The sequence below is a fragment of the Salvelinus fontinalis genome, chromosome 3, assembly GCF_029448725.1.
Source record: "Salvelinus fontinalis isolate EN_2023a chromosome 3, ASM2944872v1, whole genome shotgun sequence".
Taxonomy (NCBI): domain Eukaryota; kingdom Metazoa; phylum Chordata; class Actinopteri; order Salmoniformes; family Salmonidae; genus Salvelinus; species Salvelinus fontinalis.
Genome location: NC_074667.1, coordinates 21,934,716 through 21,959,947, shown reverse-complemented (window position 1 = coordinate 21,959,947; position 25,232 = coordinate 21,934,716). Strand labels below are relative to the sequence as shown.

General features: G+C 42.9%; 2 protein-coding genes across 14 annotated transcripts in view; both read right to left on the bottom strand.

The window, feature by feature from the left end:
• Window positions 1–773: 773 nt before the first annotated feature.
• LOC129841036 (probable peptidyl-tRNA hydrolase 2) lies at window positions 774–18,698 on the bottom strand. Of its 5 annotated transcripts, none has more exons than XM_055909162.1 (7): window positions 18,595–18,698; window positions 9,762–9,884; window positions 9,460–9,531; window positions 9,289–9,360; window positions 8,847–8,944; window positions 8,486–8,600; window positions 774–2,801 (listed from the first exon to the last, which is right to left on the bottom strand). In XM_055909162.1, the coding sequence occupies exons 1-7, from the start codon at window positions 18,607–18,609 to the stop codon at window positions 2,715–2,717; spliced, it is 582 nt and encodes a 193-aa protein (XP_055765137.1). In that variant the 5' UTR covers window positions 18,610–18,698; the 3' UTR covers window positions 774–2,714. The 5 variants fall into 5 exon arrangements, with proteins under 5 accessions (XP_055765137.1, XP_055765148.1, XP_055765142.1 ...); XM_055909173.1 differs by lacking the exon at window positions 18,595–18,698 and adding an exon at window positions 15,567–15,914; XM_055909167.1 differs by lacking the exon at window positions 18,595–18,698 and adding an exon at window positions 15,496–15,912.
• Window positions 18,699–19,581: 883 nt separating this feature from the next.
• Window positions 19,582–25,232, bottom strand: part of LOC129840962 (plexin-B1-like) — a 124,577-nt gene continuing 118,926 nt past the window's right edge. For all 9 annotated transcript variants that reach the window (XM_055909042.1, XM_055909081.1, XM_055909034.1 and 6 more), the window contains one exon: window positions 19,582–24,962. In XM_055909042.1, coding sequence (XP_055765017.1) covers window positions 24,858–24,962 — 105 coding nt within the window. In that variant the 3' untranslated portion in view covers window positions 19,582–24,857. The remainder of the gene's footprint in view (window positions 24,963–25,232) is intronic.

Sequence of the window (25,232 nt, the reverse complement as noted above, 5' to 3'; positions counted from 1 at the left end):
AGATGTTGAACTGTGTATATTTTTGTGAATATAAATTATAAATTTGAGACCTTACATACACTGTCTATTTCTGCACGATGAAAACGAAGATTATGTGATCTGAATAAATCAAGGGTTCTTTCGTTTTTTCCCCCTTTTCTATAACATTTTACTAATTTAGCAGACGGTCTTATACAGAGCGATTTACAGTTTAGTTCAACCGTGTACATTTCAGTGAACAGAAATTAAAGTTCCAAAATAGATAGATTGTACGACATCTTGGTTTTATTCCTCGCTTGGATTGATTTGGGGGAAGGGCAGACCATTCCTACATCCTTGACGTAATTGGCACCGGCTTTGTTAATTTATTTAGCTTCCTAGCTCTGCAGATATACGACGGGTACATTTACAACATTTTCTCGAGGGTAGCTCAATACATAAAACAAGCTAGACATGATGGGCTCCCGTAAACCTCTATTACCAAATAACTAATGAGAATGCATTCTAACCCTAATATAACAGAGCACAATGACAAATAATTCCACACTGGTTTCCAGGTTCTCACACCCCTCTACCGAACCGAAAGACGCACCCAGGTTGTGTTTTGTAAATTGTTCTTGGGAAGTTGGGTAAGTGTAAACAGGATAACCTTTGTTCTGTAGCCCTCACGTGATTAAAGATCTCTTCTGAAGGACGATGTACAAGTTTCCCAGCAACCGTTCCAGATAGAGTGCCTTCGCCAATACTTCTATTGTAAATACGGTGAACAGGCTACAAACGTGGCAGGGCACAACTTCCAACATTAATAGTTTTAATACAATAAGCAAAACAGCAAAGTAATTTTGTGCCATACGACATTGTGTTGGGGTAGATATGTTCACATAAAACATAAGTGTTATACGGATCACGTAACTAAAATAAACAAAAAAAATCAGTTCACTTGGTCAGGCGTCATTTCTAATTGTCTCCTTGGTTTTAATATGAACAAATGCTTGTAACACAGGAAGGTATCAAAGCCCTAACACATTAACATGGATGCAGCCATGGGGTTTTGCATGGTCTCTAACACAAATAATAAAAAAACATTTCATTTGAGCAACTGTTAGATGCAAGTCATGTCATTTCCATTTAAATCATTCATATAAGCCTTTTCCATATTTAGTAAGACTTCAGAGCCATTTATGGTCCCAAATGGAATCTCAAGCCCACAAAATACAATTTATGTTTTATAGTAATGAACAAAGAGTTGTTTTAACAGAAACATACAATATATCCTAGGTATCTGTTAGTCAAATGTTGAAGACTGTAAGTGCAAGAATCAATTATTCTTTAAGCGGTCCTTAACAAATGTTAACCTGTATTTGCTACGCCATCTTAAAATGTATGTACCGGTTTGGTTAAAAAAAAACTCACAGCGCAACCATTTAGCTAGCTAGCTACAGTGTGCTAACACATTTACCCTCAAAGCAGTTACACAAATATTTCACTTGTGTAAACTATTATCCATAATAGTCAGCTAAAGTACATGCGCTCAGGCACTGTGCAAGCATCAGCACTGTCACTTATTTTGACCCATACAATGAGTTCCTTACACTCAAATCCTATTCACCAAATACAGTGTTATTTCTGCCAAGCCCCCAGTCAAGGAATTATAACTCAGTGAGCCTCAAGTCGACCGTATCCTTTTTTGCAAAAACACAAAAATAAAATAAATGTAAAAAACACCACAAAAATTATGTAACAAAGTCCAACAGTGATTGTGCGAAATGTTGAGGATGGCACACCCATAGCGACTGATAGACCTCTAGCGGCCTAAAGCCTGTAGCACAGGCAGCACCATTGAGGGCTTCCATGCTTCCGCCATTTGGAAGTAGTCAAAGTAGTCAACTGGGTGGGGATTCCTAAGGGTTCTAGCCTCAATGGCGCTGCCAAAGTGCTATAATGGCACAGATAAAGATGAGCCCTTTATCTCAAATGGGCACACCACATTATATATGGCCTAAGCAGATGCACATAAATGCAATGGATGGACATTTGACATCAGTATGTAGTGTTATTGATTATAAGGGACATGGTATTTGGAAGAGAATGTATACATATACACCTTACCTTTACTATTTCTTTGATGTATAACATTATCAGTAAAGCACTCTTCCCAAGCAGTATCCTAAAGGATCTAAAAGGATATTGCAATTACATATTTCGCTCCTTGAATTTATGACAACAGTATTTAACAATCACCAAAAGACTAGGTTCTATCCTTGATTTTTTTTCAAACGCTAAAATCATATCTTAAATTGGGAGATGGAATTAAGATTGTCATGGACTTACACCTTTATAAAAATTGGATATGATTCTCTCATATAGTAATGGACTTTCCCGTAACTAGCAAAACTCCATAATCAAAAAAAGATACAAGTAGACACTAAAAGTTGTTCAAACTGCCATCAACATGGTCAGTTCGGGGAACCAGTCCCTTCCTCTCAACCTAAGCAGCTCTGTGTACATCTCTTCTCCAGTCAGTGGATTGGCCAGGAAACAAGAAAAAAAATGGCTGAGTGTGTTCGTCTTGGTGGTGGTGTCATGTCTGGTTGTTTCCTTTTTCCTCTTTTTTGTTTCTTTATGTTGTTATGCGCTTGCATGTTGAGACCCTTTTGCTTTTAGGGGATGCTGCCCTCTGCTGGTTGCCCCTGTGGCAGTACATGGCCCTGCACCTCCACAGCCGGTTAAGTCCCTCAGAGCAGCTTCAGACTTCCAGTGACGTTGTTCACCATATCCTCTTCCCCAACGATGGCCAGGATGGTGCGTGAGCCAGCTTCCACCTGGCAAAAGGGCAGGAGGTCATAGAATTTAGACTAGCATCCTTGTGGGGAGGAGGTACGAGGACTAGGTTGTAACAAAAGTGTGTGGGAAGGTAGAGAAGACTAGGCATTCATTAATTTAATTAAATCTCAAGAGAACCCCTTAATATTAATTGATGCAGATTGTTAATTATGTTGAATGAATTGCACCCCCCCCCCCCCCCGTCCTCTACAGAATTTGTGAGCACCACATTTCTGCTGTATTGTCTTTTACAGTGCCTTCAAAAATGTTCACAACCCTTGACTTTTTCCACATTGTTCTGTTACAGCCCGAATTTAAAATTGATCAAATTGAGATTGTGTGTCACTGGCCTACACACAATACCCCATCTCATAAAATGGCACCGACAGAGGGCTGCCGTGCTTCTAGCTCGTAGGAAACTTAGCAGAATTTTATTTTTATGTATTATTTCTACCATTAGCCCAGAAAATGTGTTATTACATACAGTCGGGAAGAACTATTGGATATCAGAGCGGCGGTAACTCACCAGCACTACGACCAGGAATACGACTTTCCCAAAGTGACTTTTCCTTTGTTCGCACCCCCCAGGGCAATTGAACTGATTCCAGAGGCCGACCCAAAAACACCGCCGGCGGAAGTACTCGGAGTGGTCTTCTAGTCCGACGTAGGAGGTGCGCACAACATCCACCGCTTCCTGAGCATATTACTCGCTATTGTTCAGTATCTGGATAATAAAGTTGACGAGTTCAGGGCGAGGGTTTCTTTCCAGAGAGACATCACGGAAACATGGCTCTCTCGGGATATACTGTCTGAGTCCGTCCAGACAGTTGGGTTCTCAGTTCATTGCGTAGACAGGAATAAATCTCTCTTCGGGAAGGAGGAGGGCGGTGGTGTATGTTTCATGATTAACAACTCATGGTGTGATTGTGATAACATACAGGAACTCAAGTTCTTTTGTTCACCTGACCTAGAATAACTTACAATCAAATGCAGACCGTATTATCTCCCAAGAGAATTCTCTTCGGTTGGAGCGGTGTTTTGGGCTTCTGAGTGGCGCAGCGGTCTAAGGCACTGCATCTAAGTGCTACAGACGTCACTACAGACCCTGGTTCGATTCCAGGCTGTATCACAACTGGCCGTGATTGGGAGTCCCATAAGGCGGCGCACAATTGGCCCAGCGTCGTCCGGGTTAGGGTTTGGCCGGGGTAGGTCATCATTGTAAATAAGAATTTGTTCTTAACCGACTTGCCTAGTTAAATAAAGCTTAAATAAAATTAAAATAAGTCACAGCCATGTATACACCCCACTCAAGCCGATACCACGACGGCCCTCAAAGAACCAAACTGGACTTTATGCAAACTGGAAACCACATATCCTGAGGCCGCATTTATTGTAGCTGGGGATATTAGAGCCAATTTGAGAAAAAGGCTACCGAAGTTATAACACATTGACTGTAGTACCCGCGCTGCTAAAACACTCGACCACTGCCACTCCAACTTCCAGGATGCCTACAAGGCCCTCCCTCTCCCTCCTTTCGGCAAATCTGACCACGACTCCATTTTGCTCCTTCCTTCCTATAGGCAGAAACTCAAGCAGGAAATACCGGTGCTAAGGACTATTTAATGCTGGTCTGACCAATCGGAATCCACGCTTCAAGATTGTTTTGATCACGCGGACTGGGATATGTTCGGGGTAGCTTCCAAGAATAATATAACAATACGGTGACTGAGTTTATCAGGAAGTGTATAGGAGATGTTGTACCCACTGACTATTAAAACCTAACCAAACCAGAAACAGTGGATAGATGGCAGCATTTAGGCAAAACTGAAAGCGCAAACCACGGCAAGATGACTGGGAATATGGCAGAACACAAACAGTGTAGTTTTCCCACCGCAAGGCAATCAAATATGCAAAACGTCAATATAGAGACGAAGCGGAGTCGCAATTCAACGACTCAGACACGAGATGTGGCAGGGTCTACAGACAATAGACTATAAAAGGAAAACCAGCCAAGTCACGGACACCGAATTCTTGCTTCCGGACAAGCTAAAAACCTTTGCCCGCTTTGAGGATAACAGTGACACCGACACGGCTCGCTACCAAGGACTGTTGGCTCTCCTTTGCCGTGGCCGACGTGAGTAAGACATTTAAGCGTGTTAACCCTCGCAAGGCTGCCGGCCCAGACGCCATCCCTAGCCGCGTCTTCAGAGCACTGACTACAGCTCAGCATTTAACACCCTAGTACCCTCCAAGCTCATCATTAAGCTCGAGGCCCTGCCTCTGAACTCCGCCCTGTGCCTAACTGGGTCCTGGACTTCCTGACTGGCCACCCCATGTGGTGAAGGTAGAAAACACCACCTCCACTTTGCTGATCCTCAACACTGGGGCCCCCAGAAGGGTGCGTGCTCAGCCCCCTCCTGTACTCCCTGTTCACCAATGACTGCGTAGCCAAGCACGCCTCCATCTCAATCATCAAGTTTGCAGACGACACTACAGCGGTAGGTTTGATCACCAACAATGAGACAGCCTACATGGAGGTGAGGGCTCTGGGAGTGTGATGCCAGAGAAATAACCTCGCTCAACAAAACAAATGATTGTTGACTTCAGGAAACAGCAAAGGGAGCACCCCCCTATCCACATCGATGGGACCGCAGTGGAGAAGGTGGAAATCTTCAAGTTCCTCGGCGTACACGTCACTGACAAACTGAAATGTTCCACCCACACAGACAGTGTGGTGAAGATGGCACAACAGCGCTTCTTCAACCTCAGGAGGCTGAAGAAATTTGACGTGGCACCTAAAACCCACAAACTTTTACAGATGCACAATTGAGAGCATTCCTGTCAGGCTGCATCACCACCTGGAACGGCAACTGCACCGCCAGCAACCGCAGGGCTCTACAGAGGGTGGTGGGTCTGCCCAACGCATCACCGGTGGCAAACTACCTGCCCTCCAGGACACCTCCAGCACCCCATGTCACAGGAAGGCCAAAAAGATCAAGGACAACAATCACCCGAGCCACTGCCTGTTCACCCCTCTATCATCCAGAAGGCGAGGTCTGTACAGATGCATCAAAGCTGGGACCGAGAGACTGAAAAACAGCTTCTATCTCAAGGACATCAGACTGTTAAATTGGCATCACTAGCACAGAGGCTGCTGCCCATATACATAGACTTGAAATCACAGGCCATTTTAATAATGTTTACATATTTAGCATTACTCATCTCATATGTATATACTATCTTAGTCTATGCCGCTCTGATATTGCTCGTCCATATATTTATATATTCTTAATTACATTCCTTTACTTAGATTTGTGTGTAGTTGGTGCATGTTGTGAAATTGTTAGCCATTACTTGTTAGATATCACTACATTGTCAGAGCTAGAAACACAAGCATTTCGCTACAGCCACAATAACATCTGCTAAACACGTGTATGTGACCAATAAAATTTGATGACAAAGTGGAATTATGTTTAGACATTTTTACAAACGAAAAGCTGAAATGAATCGGTAAGTATTCAACCCCTTTGTTACGGCAAGCCTAAATAAAGTTCAGGAGTAAAAATGTGCTTAACAAGTCACGTAAATTGCATGGACTCGCTGTGCGCAATAGTGTTTAACAATTTGAATGACTACCTCATCTCTGTACTCCACACATACAGATAATTGTAAGGTCCCTCAGTCGAGCAGTGAATTTCAAACAGATTCAACCATGAAGACCAGGGAGGTTTTCCAATGTAGATGGGTCAAAATTTAAAAAAAAGCAGACATTGAATATCCCTTTGAGCAGCGTGAAGTTATTAAACTTATCACACTTTCACTACAAATATACAGGCGTCCTCTTCCTAACTCAAGTTGCTGGAGAGGAAGGCTGTTTAATGGCTGTGATAAGAGAAAACTGAGAATAGATCAACAACATTGTAGTTACTCCACAATACTAATCTAAATGACGAAAGTGAAAAGAGGGAATACTGAACAGAATTTTTCCTTCTCCAAAACATGCATCCTGTTTGCAATAAGGTATTAAATTAAAATTGCAAAAAACGTGGGCAAGAAATTAACTTTATGTCCAGAATACAAGGCTCTGTTTCAGGCAAATCCAACACAACAGGGAGTAACACTTCATATTTTCAAGCATGGTGGTGGCTGCATCATGTTATGAGTATGCTCGTTGGAGAGTTTTTTTTTTTTGGGGGGGGGGGGATAAAAATAACCTGAATCGAGCTAAGCACAGGCAAAATCCTAGAGGAAAACCTGGTTGTCTGCTTTCCAACAGCCACTGGGAGACAAATTCATCTTTCAGCAGGACAATAACCTAAAACTCAAGGCCAAATATACACTGGAGTTGCTTACCAAGACAACATTGAATGTTCCTGAGTGGCCTAGTTAGTTTTGACTTAAAAATCTATGGCAAGACATTAAAATTGCTGTCTAGCAATGATCAACAACCAACTTGACAGAGCTTGAAGAACTTTAAAAATAATAATGTACAAATATTGTAAAATCCAGGTGTTAAAAGCTTTGAGACTTTCTGGGAAAGACTCACAGCTATAATCGCTGCCAAAGTTGATTCTAACATGTATTGACTCATGGGTGTAAATGAGATATTTCTGCATTTCCTTTTCAATAAATTTGCAAACATTTCTAAAAACATGTTTTCAATTTGTCATTGTGGGGAATTGTGTGGAGATGGGTGAGTAAATATAAATATTTTGAATTCAGGCTGTAACAAAATGTGGAATACGTCAAGGGGTATGAAAACTTTGAAGGCACTCTTATTTTCTCAAACTCATTGTAATATTTATGTACCCCCGTCTAATCCCATTTTATAATACCAAAAGTTAAATTAAAAATCTTGGTTACAAAAAAAGTTATTGCACATTTAGCAGGCTATGATTTGAAATAGGCTATTATAAGTGTTTTATTTTATTAGGTATCGTTAAGGCCGTCTCATGTGCTTATCAATATACACAGCACCTTTTCCCCCACTCCTATGGATAAAACAATTGTATAATGTCATACAAAAGTTTTACAAAACGGGAACTTTCAAATGCACGCTGTCATTACTAAATATGTCATGTGATAGGTATTTTAGTTTTTTTGTTTGTTTTTTTACACACAAACAATTTGATTAATTAAATATTTAATCTGTCACCTTTGATGACGCAATGTTCGCAAGAGGGAACGAATCTGATTTCATTGGTCCTCAACACGTCTCAGACACTTCATAAACGGAGTTAGCCCCTAGTTAGCTTGCCCCAGAGCAGGTTAGTTTTGAAGCATTCGTTGCCATATACATTTACCTGGCTATACGGTGAGCCTCTTTTGTGGTACCGGCTGTCCCAAGTTGAACTCAGAGTTGACCAAAGTTATCTCGCCAACTCCTCAAACCAGATGGGTATACTACGTTCAAACTGAATACTTATCATAATGGCTGGGCGTACCCCTGAAAGCAGACACTATAGTGTTACGTGGAAACTAAATGGCTTCCACGTAACACAGCAGGTGCTGCTGTGGAGCCCCAATGCTGGTGCATGTGTCTGTAAGCAGGAGCTACGAAACAGTCATGGTGGGGCTGTGTGCCTGTAAGCAGGTGCAGCAGTGCTACCATAGAGCCGTAATAGTGGCACACTGGGTCTGTAACTAGGTCCTGAAACCGCTGCCGTGTAGCCGCGCGTCTCACCTGGGTGCGTCCGGCGTCCTGGACCAGATACGTGGGCAGGCTAAGGCTCATTGCCAGGGCCTGCAGCTCCAAAAGGTGAGCCATGTTGGTCCCCTGCAACACCACCTTCTTCGCCCTGCACACCACAAACACAGATATCCTGCTGTGGCAAACATCGACAGCAGGTTGAACCGGCACATAGAACAGCCAGATAGTGGTATTGCCATTACCAGCTGTCGTCATGGCGTTATAAAAGTGTCTGGCGTTCTTAACCTGATCAGATCCAATTTGTTCGGCAGTATGGAGTCTCAAGTAACACATATGATTATGGTATTGCTCCAGTAAAGCCCGAATGAAAAAAATTGTCCAGTCAGTTCCTTACCCGCCATGGTCCCACTTCCAGGCCATCTCCCTCCAGCTGTTCTTCTCCTGCAGGGCCTGGTAAAGCCCTACGGCCGCATGGCCCACCTGCGCAGCCACCTACGCAACACACACACCAAACACTTTCAGAGTAAGCAGAAATCTTTTTTTAAAGTTTAATGTATTAGCTTTGAGTGTGAGGTGTGATTCTCATTTAAAAACAACAGGGGCAAACTGGGCCATTGTGCTTCTGGTTGGAACAAACTACACCACTACAAGCATACTAGCCAGACAAAATCTATCATATCTAGCAATGTAATGTTTTTGCACCATGTAATTTAGGGACCACAATGGCAATAAGTCTGACTTTGTGATATTCCTGTCACACGTTCACAATGCATGCATTGGTTTTCTTAAACTGGCAAATAAAATCAAAACACATTCCAACCCGTCTTCAAACTGACCTTTCCCACACCCATGGCCAGGTCCATGTTCACCACAAACACCATCTTGAACATGAGGTCGTCGTCTCCTTCCTGAGGGGACGAGAGACAGTCAGGGTGGGCTCAGACACAATACAGGAGAGGTAATGTACCAGCGTGTACCTGTGCGGACTAAGGCTATCTTATGGGTACCTCATTCTCCAGCTTGTTGAAGTAGTACATGGCAGCCTCCTCAGCAGACACATTTCGGGTGTGCAAGAGTGCCTGCGGGAGGTAGAAACATAGAAAATGTCAGAAAATCATGTTGGATGGATTAGACATGTCAATCATAGCTATGGTACTCTTTACAGTCATTATGGATGCCTTAGTAAGTAGATAAATATAAATATTGGATTAGAAAATGTAAATGCAGAACCAAGATAAAATTGACATAATATACTGCAGATCATATCTCAGGAAATGCAAGAGAACCTGTATACAGTAAATTAACCCACCTGCTTGGCAGCCTCCTCTGGGATGTCCAGCTCTCGAAGCTGCTGTAGGTACACAGGGTTGACCTCCTGAGAGCCAGAGTCTGGGCCTGTCTGTTGGTCGGAGGGCTCCATAGTTAGCTGGAGCTAGTTGGATTAGAGTTAGTTTAATAAGGTGCACCATTCAAAAAACACTCAATATATACACCTTAGCGTAGTTCTCCACAAGCTGTGTCAATTAATTTAAAAGACTAGCACCATGATGTTAAATTATTAACTTTTGGTGCCTGTATTTCCTGTTCAACTAGGCTTGAGGCACAGCCAGAGAACCATGATGCATTATCATCCTAGTAGACTAGCCATCTGGGTTATTCTCATCCGAGTAGACAGGTGTAAGAAATTGAAATAGAGACTGGAAACTAGCAATAACTACACTTCAACATAAGCCATATATTATACAAAAACACACATACTCCTCATTTCTCTTGGACATATGCTGGACTTAAGACACCAACTATAGACACACATAATTCCCCTCCCCCATAATAACCACAGACACACCCAACCCATGGTTGGACCTCAGGACAAAGAACTCTCAGGAACCAATGGAACGTGGACACCAGGCCTGATCAGGACTACCCAAGACCCAGATCGACCAATCGGAAGGCCGGACTCGCAGATCTACCTACTTTGCTTGTTGTCTATATAGTACTGTACAATTCTGGAAACTGGCCTCTTTTCCGGACGATTCACTAGGAGTCAGACTGAAAGAGCCTTGCTGCAAGATTTTACTAAGATATCTTTACATGTAATTAAACGGCCTTATTATAAAATTATCCACCTCGTCCTATTGTCTCCTCTTGTTCTCCTGTCAACAGTAAACGTTTTACTAACACAGGGCATTCTCATCCTAGTAGACTAGCCATCAGGGCTAGGGTTGCAAAAGGTTGGAAACTTTCCGGTAAATTTCGTAAATTTCAGAAATTTTCCATGAATTTTGCTTAAATTCATAAAATGTTAGCTTATAACATTGAACCTTTTTTTGTGAGATACACAAGGCAATTCTAGGTCTTATGGCATATTTTGGTTAAACTATCCAATTCAATGGAATTGCAACCCTCGGCACACACAGTGCATTCCTCCATCACATGTGCAGCTGATTCTCAAGATCTTGCACACTAATGAGATGCTATTGAGCCCACACTACTACACTGTCTGAGCCAAGGACTACATGCGTTCTGTTAAGTTGTGATAACAATACTGGGTGGGGTGAATATACACTGCTCAAAAAAATAAAGGGAACACTTAAACAACACAATGTAAGTCCAAGTCAATCACACTTCTGTGAAATCAAACTGTCCACTTAGGAAGCAACACTGATTGACAATAAATTTCACATGCTGTTGTGCAAATGGAATAGACAACAGGTGGAAATTATAGGCAATTAGCAAGACTCCCCCAATAAAGGAGTGGTTCTGCAGGTGGTGACCACAGACCAATTCTCAGTTCCTATGCTTCCTGGCTGATGTTTTGGTCACTTTTGAATGCTGGCGGTGCTTTCACTCTAGTGGTAGCATGAGACGGAGTCTACAACCCACACAAGTGGCTCAGGTAGTGCAGCTCATCCAGGATGGCACATCAATGCGAGCTGTGGCAAGAAGCTTTGCTGTGTCTGTCAGCGTAGTGTCCAGAGCATGGAGGCGCTACCAGGAGACAGGCCAGTACATCAGGAGACGTGGAGGAGGCCAACAACCCAGCAGCAGGCCCGCTACCTCCGCCTTTGTGCAAGGAGGAGCACTGCCAGAGCCCTGCAAAATGACCTCCAGCAGGCCACAAATGTGCATGTGTCTGCTCAAACGGTCAGAAACAGACTCCATGAGGGTGGTATGAGGGCCCGACGTCCACAGGTGGGGGTTGTGCTTACAGCCCAACACCGTGCAAGACGTTTGGCATTTGCCAGAGAACACCAAGATTGGCAATTTCGCCACTGGTGCCCTGTGCTCTTCACAGATGAAAGCAGCTTCACACTGAGCACGTGACAGAGTCTGGAGACGCCGTGGAGAACGTGCTGCTGCCTGCAACATCCTCCAGCATGACCGGTTTGGCGGTGGGTCAGTCATGGTGTGGGGGTGGCATTTCTTTGGGGGGCCGCACAGCCCTCCATGTGCTCGCCAGAGGTAGCATGACTGCCATTAGGTACCGAGATGAGATCCTCAGACCCCTTGTGAGACCATATGCTGGTGCGGTTGGCCCTGGGTTCCTCCTAATGCAAGACCTCATGTGGCTGGAGAGTGTCAGCAGTTCCTGCAAGAGGAAGGCATTGATGCTATGGACTGGTCCACCCGTTCCCCAGACCTGAATCCAATTGAGCACATCTGGGACATCATGTCTCACTCCATCCACCAACGCCACGTTGCACCACAGACTGTCCAGGAGTTGGCGGATGCTTTAGTCCAGGTCTGGGAGGAGATCCCTCAGGAGACCATCCGCCACCTCACCAAGAGCATGCCCAGGCGTTGTAGGGAGGTCATACAGGCACGTGGAGGCCACACACACTACTGAGCCTCATTTTGACTTGTTTTAAGGACATTACATCAAAGTTGGTTCAGCCTGTAGTGTGGTTTTCCACTTTAATTTTGAGTGTGACTCCAAATCCAGACCTCCATGAGTTGCTAAATTTGATTTCCATTGATAATGTTTGTGTGATTTTGTTGTCAACACATTCAACTATGTAAAGAAAAAAGTATTTAATAAGAATATTTCATTCATTCAGATCTAGGATGTGTTATTTTAGTGTTCCCTTTATTTTTTTTGAGCAGTGTATTTAATATGACATACATGATTCTTTGTTAACTAGTAAATAGTACAGCAAAGTGTGTTGAAATAATTTCTAACTTGTTAACAATTTCTGCTATTTAGTTTTTGCTACCATGTGGGTTTTAGCTTGCTTGAGCCTGCTGAGGAGTGTTAATTCACCTGTTTCCATACATGTTTCATTTTAAAACATTTATCTTACAAAAGGAGTTGTTTAATCTAACTGCTTAACTATTTATCTGTTCATGGAATTCTATTTGGGTATTTTTACATTTTCTTCCCCTAATCTTTACAGGAAAATGCCACGAGCACCATCTGATGTGTGGAGACATTTCACTGCAGCTAATGAAGGAAAAGCTGTGTACATTTCCAAATAGTGTGCCAAATCATATGAAAGATGCAGAATCATCTGGCCAATTGCATAAAGTTCCCTCAGCACTCACAACAAGCAAACTCTGACAAGTCCCTCTACTTCTATTCGAGGTGAACATTATGAATCAGACATCTTATCGATAGCAACAGCTCATGGTCCTCCTGGAATCAGAAGTTTTTTTGACTCAATGGAGGAATGTAGTCAGAGAAATGCAGATGAATGTTTTGCTCAAGCTGTGTATGCAACTGGTTCAACGCTGATGCACACAGGCAATGTGTATTGGAAGAGATTTCTTTAAGTTCCTTGCCACATATACACCCCTCCAACCAGACATGCTTTATCTACTAATTTGCTGGATGCAGATTTCAGAGTTCAAGTGAAGGTCAAGCAAATCATATAGAAAGCAGAATGTATTGCAATCATCTCTGATGGGTGGTTGACTGTTCATGGGCATGGAATAATTAACTACATCATCTCCACCCCTCAACCAGTGTTCTACAAGAGCACAGACACAAGGGACAACAGACACACCGGTCTCTACATTGCAGATGAGCTGAAGGCAGTCATCAATGACCTTGGACCACAGAAGGTATTTGCACTGGTGACATGCTGCAAACATGCAGGCTGCTTGGTCTAAAGTGGAGGAGTCCTACCCTCAGATCACACCCATTGGCTGTGCTGCTCATGCATTGAATCTGCTCCTCATGGACATCATGGCACTGAAAACAATGGATAGACTCTACAAGAGAACCAAGGAAATGGTTAGGTATGTGAAGGGTCATATAGCAGCAATCTACCTCACCAAGCAAAGTGAGCAGAATAAGAGCACCACATTGAAGCTGCCCAGCAACACCCGTTGGGGTGGTGTTGTCATCCTGGAGGGGAAGGAGTCTCTCCAAGGAATGGCCATATCACAGTCTGCCGATGGACAGCCCCATCAAGAGTATCCTCCTGGATGATGTATTTAGGGAGAGTGTGTTAAGCAGCCCGAAAATCCTGAAACCTATAGAAGTAGCCATCGCACAGATTGAGGGAGACAATGCCATCCTGTGATGTTCAGACTCTGCTTGCAGATGTAAGAATAGAAATCTGTACTGCCCTGCCCACTTCACTGTTGCTCCACGCAGAGGAAACTGTAGTTCTGAAATACATCAAAAAGCGTGAAGACTTCTGCCTGAAGCCCATACACGCCGCAGTGTACATGTTGGTCCCCAAGTATGCTGGCAAGAGCATCCTGTCTGGTGCAGAGATTAACAGTGCCTATGGTGTCATCACCACTGTGTCTCACCACCTTGGCCTGGATGAGGGCATGGTTCTTGGCTGTCTGGAGAAGTACACTTCCAAGCAAGGGCTTTGGGATGGAGATGCAATATGGCAGTCGTGCCAACATATCTCATCAGCCACCTGGTGGAAGGGACTCTGTGGATCTGAGGCTCTTTCCCTTGTTGCCTCCATCATCCTCCAAATCCCAACAACATCAGCCACCTCAGAGCGCAACTGGTCCTTGTTTGGGAACACACACAACAGGCTGACAAATACATCCCATATGAAGAGTCAACTCATTTAATTAAAGTTCAATTCGGGAACTAAATTGTTTGGGGGGTTTTTCTATTGGAAGGATTTAATCATTTGCAATTATGTTTACTTATGATACGGTAAAATGTTTATGTTTGTCTCCATATGATATGGTAAATATATCCAATGCTAAAAACATCCAATTTAAATTGTATTAATATTAATGTGCATATATTTTCGTTAATTCACACGGAAAAAGTACACCTCTGAATATTCCCCAAAATGTGCAATCCTAATCAGGGCATTCTCATCCAAGTAGACTAGCCGGCATCAGGGCATTCTCATCCTGATGGCTAGTCTCTTGACAACTAGGTAAGACACCCCGTAACTAGCCAGCTGTTTCACTAACTAACTTTAGTTAACTGATATCATAGCTACCTAGCAACCTAAATCAAAATTGTGTAGTTAGCCAGACATCAGTGGTCTACAGCTAGCCAGCTAAGTAGCTACGTCGAGGAAGCTAACATAGCCAGGTAACGATAGCTTTCTAGCTACAACGCACGCAACTAACGTCCGTTAGGTAAGTTACTAACGTTAGCCAATTAACGTTACCGACAGAGAAGAGCAAGTCGTGTCTAACGTTAGCCAGCTATCTAGCTAGTTACTCATATAATGGCATGAAAGAGCTAATTATATCGCTTACAAATTGGCAGCTCGATTGTGGGATGACATCTAACTAGTTAGCCAACGGTGATAAACAAGACACCGAGGTGAAATAATGTCAACCATGAAATAGAAAACAAACCGTAACGTTAGCCAACCAACTAAATTGGCTACAGTACCTAGTAGCATGCGTTGTAATATTATTGAGCAGCACGCATTAACGTTAACTAATAGCTGATTGCATTTTCTACATTGTAACTAGACATCGTTATATTTTAGCTAGTTACCTAGCTAGCTAACATGCATTTGTTTGCTATGTATTATTTTTCCTGCAAGTTCTGGCTAGCCAACGTTAGCTAGTTTACAGTGTAAAATTGCGCCAGCCACTCCTACCTGCGCTGCCTAGATAGCGTGTTAGCTATAATCCCCGTGAATTAGTGGGATGGGAGTGCAAATTTGCAAACCAGTATTCACGCAGTCCTTTCACTACGAAGAAGCCAGGTTGTTGACTGCAAATTACTTGTTCATTCAAAAATGGGCGTGTTGTGGTTTTCCCTCTTTACACCATTTTGAGCACGGTTCGTTCCGAGAGGAAGAGGCCAAGCGAGAGGGTTTACTCCGCCCAAAATCTGTCCACCAAAATAAGACCATGAAGTGAGCAATTTTTGTATGGGGGTCATTGAATGTCTAATATGGTCAACCAAAGATGTACTTGCTAATTTGCTACGTGAGATTTATTCGATCGAATAGAAGCTTTGTAATGGTTAGGTTTTTATAAATGCACTGATGAGTTGACGCACGTGGCATTTTGGCAAAAACGTTATCCGAGTTGTGCCCATAGAAAATGATAGAGGCCTCTAGTGGCCAAAAGGACGTATTAGCCGACTACATCCAAAAATGTATATTGGCGCTACATACTGGGTGGGGTAAAAACTGATACTTGAACGAAAAAAATAAAACATTCATATTATTCTCAAAAAACAAAACAAAAGTCAATGTACTCAGATCCCTACACAGCCTCTGGGGCCTGAACGGGTGAAGCATCTTCAGACAGTATTCCCTGCAATGTTTCAGCTGTGAAATCCTGGAGATCCAAGAACCCAATACACGCAGCAAAATCAACCTTCACGATTAGTGTTTCAGGATCTCTCAACTGGCTGACATCAACAGACTGTTGGGCATCCACTGCCATAGCTTCATCATCTCTACTCGCTGCTTCGACAATTGTTACTGCCTCTGCATAGGAGACCTTCGACAGTCCTGATCTTTCCTACTTTGACCTCCTTCCCTAACAGGGCACTAGGGGAACTCTGGAACGTAACTCCTATCACAATTGCAACACCTTGCATCCTCAGACTCTTCAACAATGATATTCCGTTTGCAAACACTTGACACATGGCCAAACGTTTACATTTATGACATTGAAGGGACTTTTGTACATAAGCTCGCACAGCATATGTATATCTCATATATCCCAGCTTTACATGGGTTGGGAGACATTCTTCATCAAACATCAATAACACAGAAAGGCTTTCCTGCTCCTTTCCATTCACAGTGCGGGTTAAGCGACGTGAAGCAGATGATAAACACTTTGCCAAAATGTTAGAACTGAATGTTTTTACATTAGCATGTTGTAAGTTGCTTCATCATAAACCATGAAGCCTCAATATCCATCAAGATGCCAGATATGACACCTTTTATCGGTGCCCTACTCCAATAATCATAGCATTCCACTTCATACGTCGATCATTTGAACAGCCACAGTGCTTTCTCCTTTAGTTCTTTTGACACACATGAAATCAACATCAGATCACTGACTGACTCCACTTCTCCCACTGTATCCTTCATCATCTTTGTGACCGCAAACAGGTCCCCCCCCCAAAAAAACATCCTTGCTCATGAAATGCATTCCAACATGAGGCATTATCATACTGAGGTTAATCTTCATTTACAACTTTAGCCCTTTTAGCTCCATTCTCAGATTACAATAAATGTCTCGATCTTCACTCGCGCCAACAGAATCAAGCAGTGATTCTGCTTCCGCCATTGCTCTAAAAAAAAAAAAACCCTCCTCAATCTTTCTGGGCAGCGCCATTTAGAGTTTCAACCATTTTAATGAAGTCCACTGGGTCGGACTTCCAACTTCATTGGCTGATCCCTCCTGGTGACCCGGTTGGAGTCATGTCATCAGGAGGGATCAGACAATCGTGAAGAAGAAAATGGAGATTTCCTCAATGGCACTATATGGTTGTGCCTGTTGTTCACTAACTTTACATAGCAGGCCTAGAAAAGAGAAAGACACCTGAGCGGAGTTCATAAAATAGATTGAAAATACTGTATCCCTGAAAACAGGATGTTAGCATTTTCTGCTGACTCCGCATCAGTGAGGTATAATAAGAACTGGAGACTGCGTCCAAGATGTCCGACCATTGTTTTCAAGGTATACTACTCGTGTCTGCTTCAATGACGTTTAACGGCAGTTGGCAATAAATGTTGTATTGCCCCCACCGACTAGACTGGAATATAACTCCCTTATACTTGGAAAGTAGGGAAATAAATACCCTACCATCTAACCCTACACTCATTAAAAACCCACCACCCTACTCCACTATTTAAACCTATCTAGTCCTACCTCAGTCCAACAGCCTAAAAGGACAGGACACCACCACTCAACACACCCTGTAACTCTTCTGACGTCAAATCTCGTACACCCAAATACTTCTCTGCAGCTGCCATCACAACCTCTATTTTCAACGACATAATGGCATGATAACCATTGCTATGAATGCTAAAAAGCCAATCTTACTGAAGCATACATCACTCTTTGGCCATTCCCTCTGTACTGGTACAGATCTACTACATGCAAAACTTCTCAGGATCCCTCCCCCTTGACCAGTCTTCGTCAACTTTCTTCACTGCCTCAGCATACAACACCCTCTGCTCTACTCTAACCCTGGTAACCTCAACCTGCCTCTCTCACAACAGACATTTCTGATCCCCAGCCACTTGGGCACCCCTACAATTAACACGTACCGCATCTTTACCCAATGCTGCACGTTCCTTTGTCTCATGCCCTTCTGCTCACACCTAGGAACCTCCCTCCTACACACAGCTGCCACATGCCCAAAAGCTTGACACCTGTAACAACGTAATGTATTTGGCACATAAGCTCGTACGGGATAACTGAAATATCCTAACATCACTGTCGGCCAAATACTCAACATCAAAACGACAGACAATTAGTCTTTCACCACTCACGCCACCCTGTTAGTGTCGCACCAAATGACGAGTATCACAAACACCAGGAATCTTTCCCTTCAGTTGATCCACTTTCACATTTACCACTACCCCAGTAGTCACTCCTTTCAATAGTGCCCTTTTCTTGAGAGCAATTCAAGTCACATCTCTTGTCCGAATTCGTTTGGTGCAAAGTGCCTGCTCCCTCTGACCAGCAGAAACACAAACAATTATCACAAGACCACTTCAGGTTACCTTCACCGATTCCATAGCACCCGACTCTGGTTTCACCCACCCTGAAACCACAAATGGATAATCTACTCATGTTCCGGGTTGTATCTGGTATATACAGACCAACATCACATGCGCACTAGCACTCAGTGCGCACAGGGAGCAGTAAAGATATCATCCATAAACATGGCAGACATTGGATGACGATAAAATGTTACTATCTTTGGCTGTGAGTGATGAAAAAAGACAAATCTGCCTCAGCGACAATTATTTGAATAATTCAACGTATGGTGATGACTAAAGTGTCTTATTAGGAATGTTCAAATCTATGTGGCCGTCTATGGAAATTGTCTTTCTGGGCTGTCAGTTAAGCTGCAGTACCAAAGCAAAACAGTAGGTGCATTCGAAGAGTGCTTCTTGACCAGAACCCTGGCCCCTTGCTCGGCATAGGCAATAGAAAAGCATATCTGCCCTCTCATTGGCTAGAATGGTCCCACCCTCCTCACTCCTGCTTACCATCTTTGAGGACATGTATTTCCATTGTTAGAGCAGTCACTTGACCATCTTACCAATATAACAGATAATACTTGGCTCCTTTTCCCGTTGTACTCTACCGGGTGGCGTCACTTTTAACCCCCCCCACCCCCCCCCACACACACATCCGGTTCTGCACGAATAATGGGTCGCGTGAAACTAAATTTGTTCCTCCGTCATTAGGTTCTGAAAGTTTCCTAACTTTGTTCAAGTAGTTTCCCATGCATGCTGCTTAGTCACTTTATGACCCTCCTCAAACTGATTTGTTTTGCATATGGTGTGTGAAGGCATTAGGTAATGTTAGAGCGATTATTTCATTTTCATGACTAAGTGAAGGGCCTTCCATTCCTCATTTCCTTACACTGATCTGAAAGCAATATGTCAGTGCAGACAAATGTGGAAACAAGCACAGTGGACTGAAATTCCCTTCACTTCAAAACATTACTCCATATGAGACAGGTGTAGACAAAGAGCGTGTGATTTTACGAATACTTTATTAAACACACCTCCAGGTAGTGTGAATTTACACTCTCTTATTAAACAGATTAAGTCGCTACAAGTTACATTGTTGAAGTCATTATGTACAATGATATTAACAGACAAAAGAAGAACCATCCTTACAAATTGCTCATTGCAGAGCCTGCTCTACATAGCTGAATTTATACAGCCTAACAATAGTTAGTTTTTTTCCTCAAATGACCTCCATCATAAGGCTTCATACATACTCGTCTACATTAAAAGCATATGACAGTACTAATTGTCCATTCAAATGAGACATTAATTGCATGTGGTAAGTAGTGTGATGTTAGCCTATAGGCTACTATGATTCGGTTATACTGTGCAATCTAGGGATAATGGTGGTGCACATGAAAGAGCATCAAACTGGAGAACCTACACGATGGCATGTAACGCATACACTCCCTGCACTTCTGTTAAAAAAAGGTGCCTCTCTCTGAAATGATTGGCTATCCAAACAGGAAGACACGTGATTGGGTTTTACAGTGAAATGATATGCCGACTCATTGCTATATCATATGAAGATATAGCCTACCAGGAAGGTGGTGTCAAACTTCATCCATAAGTCAGTTAAGGCTTATGTGTAGTTAACATTCATGCAACACCTCCAATTCATGTGATAACGTCGTTGCTTGGTACGTAGCTTTACCAAAGGATTTCATCCTAACTTCAACAAACTATTAAAGCTCTGTGGGACAGAATGAGAAGTCTAGGGATGCGGCCCAAATGGTAGCGGATTCCCTACATAATGCATTACTTTTGACCAAATCCGTATAATCCTAACCCTAAATGGGTGCCATTTGGGACGTAACCTAGCTTTAGAAAATACGTCTGTTGTGTAATAGAGAATGTCGATGTGAGCAAATGAGGAATAACATAGCCCACGGGGAAACCATTAGAACTCATATCGGTAAAGTTCAGAAATGGAAAATAATGCTTTATAATCCTAATATTTGAATCAAACCTTGGAAAATATGACTAGGTCAAAGAATTTTCTGTGAAACTTCATGTACAGTAAATACAGCAGTTTACTTGTGTTAGAATACAAGTTCAACAAATATAGGAGCGGTTGCCATCTTGTGTTCAATAGAAGAACTGCACATATCAATGAGCGGTCTCCAATGTCAGATAACTAGTCTACCTCAGAACAGCACAAAGTGAAAAATCATGATTCAGTAGAATTTTCTTGGTGGAAAACAAAAAAGGAATGTTAAAAATGTACAACATGGGAAGCTGTATGAACATTCACCATAAAATACTGTCTGCGGGACACGTTTTAACTATATTAAATTCAAAAGTTGAGATTTGTTTGTTTAATCTCTGATCTAGTGTCCCTCCAGTGACCGTTACCTTTTAGAAACGTCAAAATAAACAGCGTTAAAGCAACAAACAGTCGAAGTAAACAATTCATTCACACTGTCACCTATTTTCAGTACCTTTTGAAAGACTGCCTCTGCTTTCAGTACCGTTCTTTTAGTCCTGCAGTCTAGTCAGGACAGAGCTATTCATTTCAACTCTTACAATAACATTTTCCTCCCGTTCCGATAACATAAAGACGAACAACGCACAGATGTGTATGGACGTGGGCGCTACCTGAAAAAGAGGAATGACAATTACAGATTTTAAAAGACTGATTAAAAAAAATATATAATAGCTGTATCAAGAGTGTCATGACTGAGTGAACTATGTGTGCGTGTGTGTGAAAGACACCATTTGACCTTATGATTTGGACGGATATGGAAAAGCTACTGTTATGACATAGAGAGTCAGGGGGAGAGCACAATCTGGTTTACCATAGCAGACAAACAGTGATCACATGAAACAAGTTTCAATGAGATAAGAGGATAGCTTAAGTATTTAGTTGAGTAAAAGGAGGACGAGTGCTGATAATTGATGAGACTCAAGACCCTTGAAACTACATCGTCACCAATTAATACAGTTGTATAGGGTATGTTTCTGAGTAATGTTTATGAAATGCTAATAAAACATTTTACTCTGCTGTGAAAAATTGTCTTGTCTTGAATGGGGGGAGATCCAACCGGAATTCTGGCAATTGTGTACAAGAGAGAGGGAGGTATATACAAGTAATGCCCAACATATATACAGTACCACTCAAAAGTTTGGACACACCTACTCATTCAAGGGGTTTTATTTATTTTCACTATTTTCTACATTGTAGAATAATAGTGAAGACATCAACACTATGAAATAACACATATGGAATCATGTAGTAACCAAAAGTGTTAAATCAAAATATTTTATTTTTGAGATTCTTCAAAGTAGCCACCCTTTGCCTCGCTGACAGCTTTGCACACTCTTGGCATTCTCTCAACCAGCTTCATGAGGTAGTCACCTGGAATGAATTTAAAATAACAGGTGTGCCTAGATAAAAGTTCATTTGTGGAATTTCTTTCCTTCTTAATGCATTTGATACAGCCCGACAGGATGCTCTCGATTGTGCATCTGTAAAACTGACAAACTTTTACAGATGCACAATCGAGAACATCCAGTCGCGCTGTATCACAGCCTGGTATGGCAACTACACCGCCCTCAACCACAAGGCCCTCCAGAGGGTGGTGCGGTCTGCACAACGCATCACCGGGGGCAAACTACCTGCCCTCCATGACACCTACAGCACCCGATGTCACAGGAAGCCCAAAAAGATCATCAAGGACATCAACCACACGAGCCACTGCCTGATCACACCGCTACCATCCAGAAGGCGAGGTCAGTACAGGTGCATCAAACCTGGGACCGAGAGACTGAAAAACAGCTTCTATCTAAAGGCCATCAGACTGCTAAAGAGCAAATCACTAACTCAGAGGCTGCTGCCTACATTGAGACCCAATCACTGGCCACTTTAATAAATGGATCACTAGTTACTTTACACAATGCCACTCAAAATAATGCCACTTTAATAATGTTTACATATCTTACACTACTCATATCACTTGTATATACTGTATTTTATACTATCTATTGCACCTTGCCCATGCCAATCGGCCATCGCTCATCCATATATTTACATGTACATATTCTCATTCACCCCTTTAGATTTGTGTGTATTAGGTAGTTGTTGGGGAATTGTTAGATATTACTGCACTGTCGGAACTAGAAGCACAAGCATTTCGCTACACTCGCATTAACATCTGCTAACCATGTTTATGTGACAAATAAATGTATTTTATTTGAGCCAATTAGTTGTTGTAACAAGGTAGAGGTGCAGAAGATAACCCTATTATGAAAAGAACAGCTCAAATAAGCAAAGAGAAATGACAGTCCATCATTACGTTAAGACATGAAGGTCAGTTAATGCAGAACATTTCAAGAACTTTGAGTTTCTTCAAGTGCGGTCACAAAAACCATCAAGCGGTATGATGAAACTGGCTCTCGTAAGGCCCGCAACAGGAAAGGAAGACCCAGAGTTACCTCTGCTGCAGAGGATATGTTCACTAGAGTTACCAGCCTCAGAAATTGCAGCCCAAATAAACGCTTCAGAGTTCAAGTAACAGACACATCAACATCAACTGTTCAGAAGAGATTACGTGAATCAGGCCTTCATGGTCGAATTGCTGCAAAGAAACCACTACTAAAGGACACCAATAAGAAGAAGAGACTTGCTTGGGCCAAGAAACACGAGCAATGGACATTAGACTGGTGGAAATCTGTCCTTTGGTCTGACGACTCCAAATTTGAGGTTTTTGGTTCCAACCACTGTGTCTTTGTGAGACGCAGAGTAGGTGAACAGATGATCTCTGCATGTGTGGTTCCCACCATGAAGCATGGTTGAGGTGATGGTGCTTTGCTGGTGACACTGTCAGTGATTTATTTACAATACAAGGTACATTTACCAGCATGGCTACCACAGCATTCTGCAGCAATACGCCATCTCATCTGGTTTGCTCTTAGTGGGACTATCATTTGTTTTTCAACAGGACAATGACGCAAAACACACCTCCAGGCTGTGTAAGGGCTATTTGACCAAGGAGGATGATGGAGTGCTGCATCAGATGACCTGACTTCCACAATCGCCCGACCTCAACCAAATTGAGATGGTTTGGGATGAGTCAGACCGCAGAGTGAAGGAAAAGCAGCCAACAAGTCCTCAGCATATGTGGGAACTCCTTCAAGACTGTTGGAAAATCATTCATCATGATGCTGGTTGAGAGAATGCCAAGAGTGTGCAAAGGTGTCATCAAGGCAATGGGTGGCCACTTTGAAGAATCTAAAATCTGAATTCTTTGAATTGATTAACACTTTTTTGGTAACTACATGATTCCATATGTGTTATTTCATTGTTTTGATGTCTTCACTATTATTCCACAATGTAGAAAATAGTAAAAATAAAGAAAAACCCTTGAATGAGTAGGTGTGTCCAAACTTTTGACTGGTACTATATATCCTCAATTACATAAAACAATGGTGTCAGTGGGCAGGGCATGTAAACCAAAACAGTTTACCCTTGCACATTTAAAGAGGGAGATGGACAGACATACAACCTCTAATTATGCAACGACACGAGCACAAGGCATGGGAAGTACCCTTTTCCATTTCATCCACCCAGTGTTTCCCATTGTGAAAAGGCTTCACGTCATACCATACCAAAAACAGTGACCGGTAAGTCCTTTCCATCTCTCTCTCACACTCACTCTCCATCTAGCTTCCACTAGAACCACCATGTTGATACATATAACACGACTTCTTTCATTCATATGAGACTACAGAGTTTTGACTTCAGCACGTTTCCATTGACACGTCACGTAATGTCCAGATAGCGTCCGGATAACATCCAGATCTCCCAAGCACTTTCTTATAATTCTCCTACTTCCACAGAGAGTTCTAGAAGAGAGGTAGACGCAGATGCCACAACGTGGTCCAACTCAGGGCTGCAGGTTGAACGGGTGGGACATACAAACAAAGGCTCCTGGTCTGTATGTCTCCCTTGCCCTTTCCCTCCTGTTTTTGTCCACAGTGGAGAGTGAGAGAAGGGTTTGTGTCCACCACCATCTCTAGAGGGCTTCATGTGTCCAGCAGCCCCCCCCCCCCCCCCCCCCAGAAAGAGGAGTGTTTGTGTGTAAACACCAGTCACCCATTGGCCCTTAATGTGGAAAAGGGGGTGGGGCTTTTTTCTCCTCACTCTGCGTTTCCCTCCCCCACTCTAGTGGGTAACCTCACAGTGTGCGCGTCTCTTAATGTGGTCCCCCTGGCCGGCATGGTCTCGGTCGGTGGTTCTGCTGTCACAAGTCGGTGACTTTGTTCTCCACGGCTGCAGCGACCTGCTGGAGCCGGTAGCCCAGCTGCATTTTCTGGGCCATGCTGTCCTCCTCTAGGGCCCCGATGATCTGAGAGATGGAGGGATGGAGAGAGAGAAAGGGATAAAGATAGATGGAGAATGGTGGAGTGTGATGGAGAATGGTGGAGTAATAGACGGATGGAGAGAGAGTGGGATGGAGAGAGAGAGAGAGGGATGGGATGGAGTGAGACAAAGAGAGGGAGTGAGAGAGAAAGAGAGGCGTGGAGTGATGGATGAAGGGATGAAAGGAGAGAGGGAGGGAGGGAGGGAAGGAAGGAAGGAAGGAAGGAGAGAGGAACACAAATCCAGTTTAGAGCAG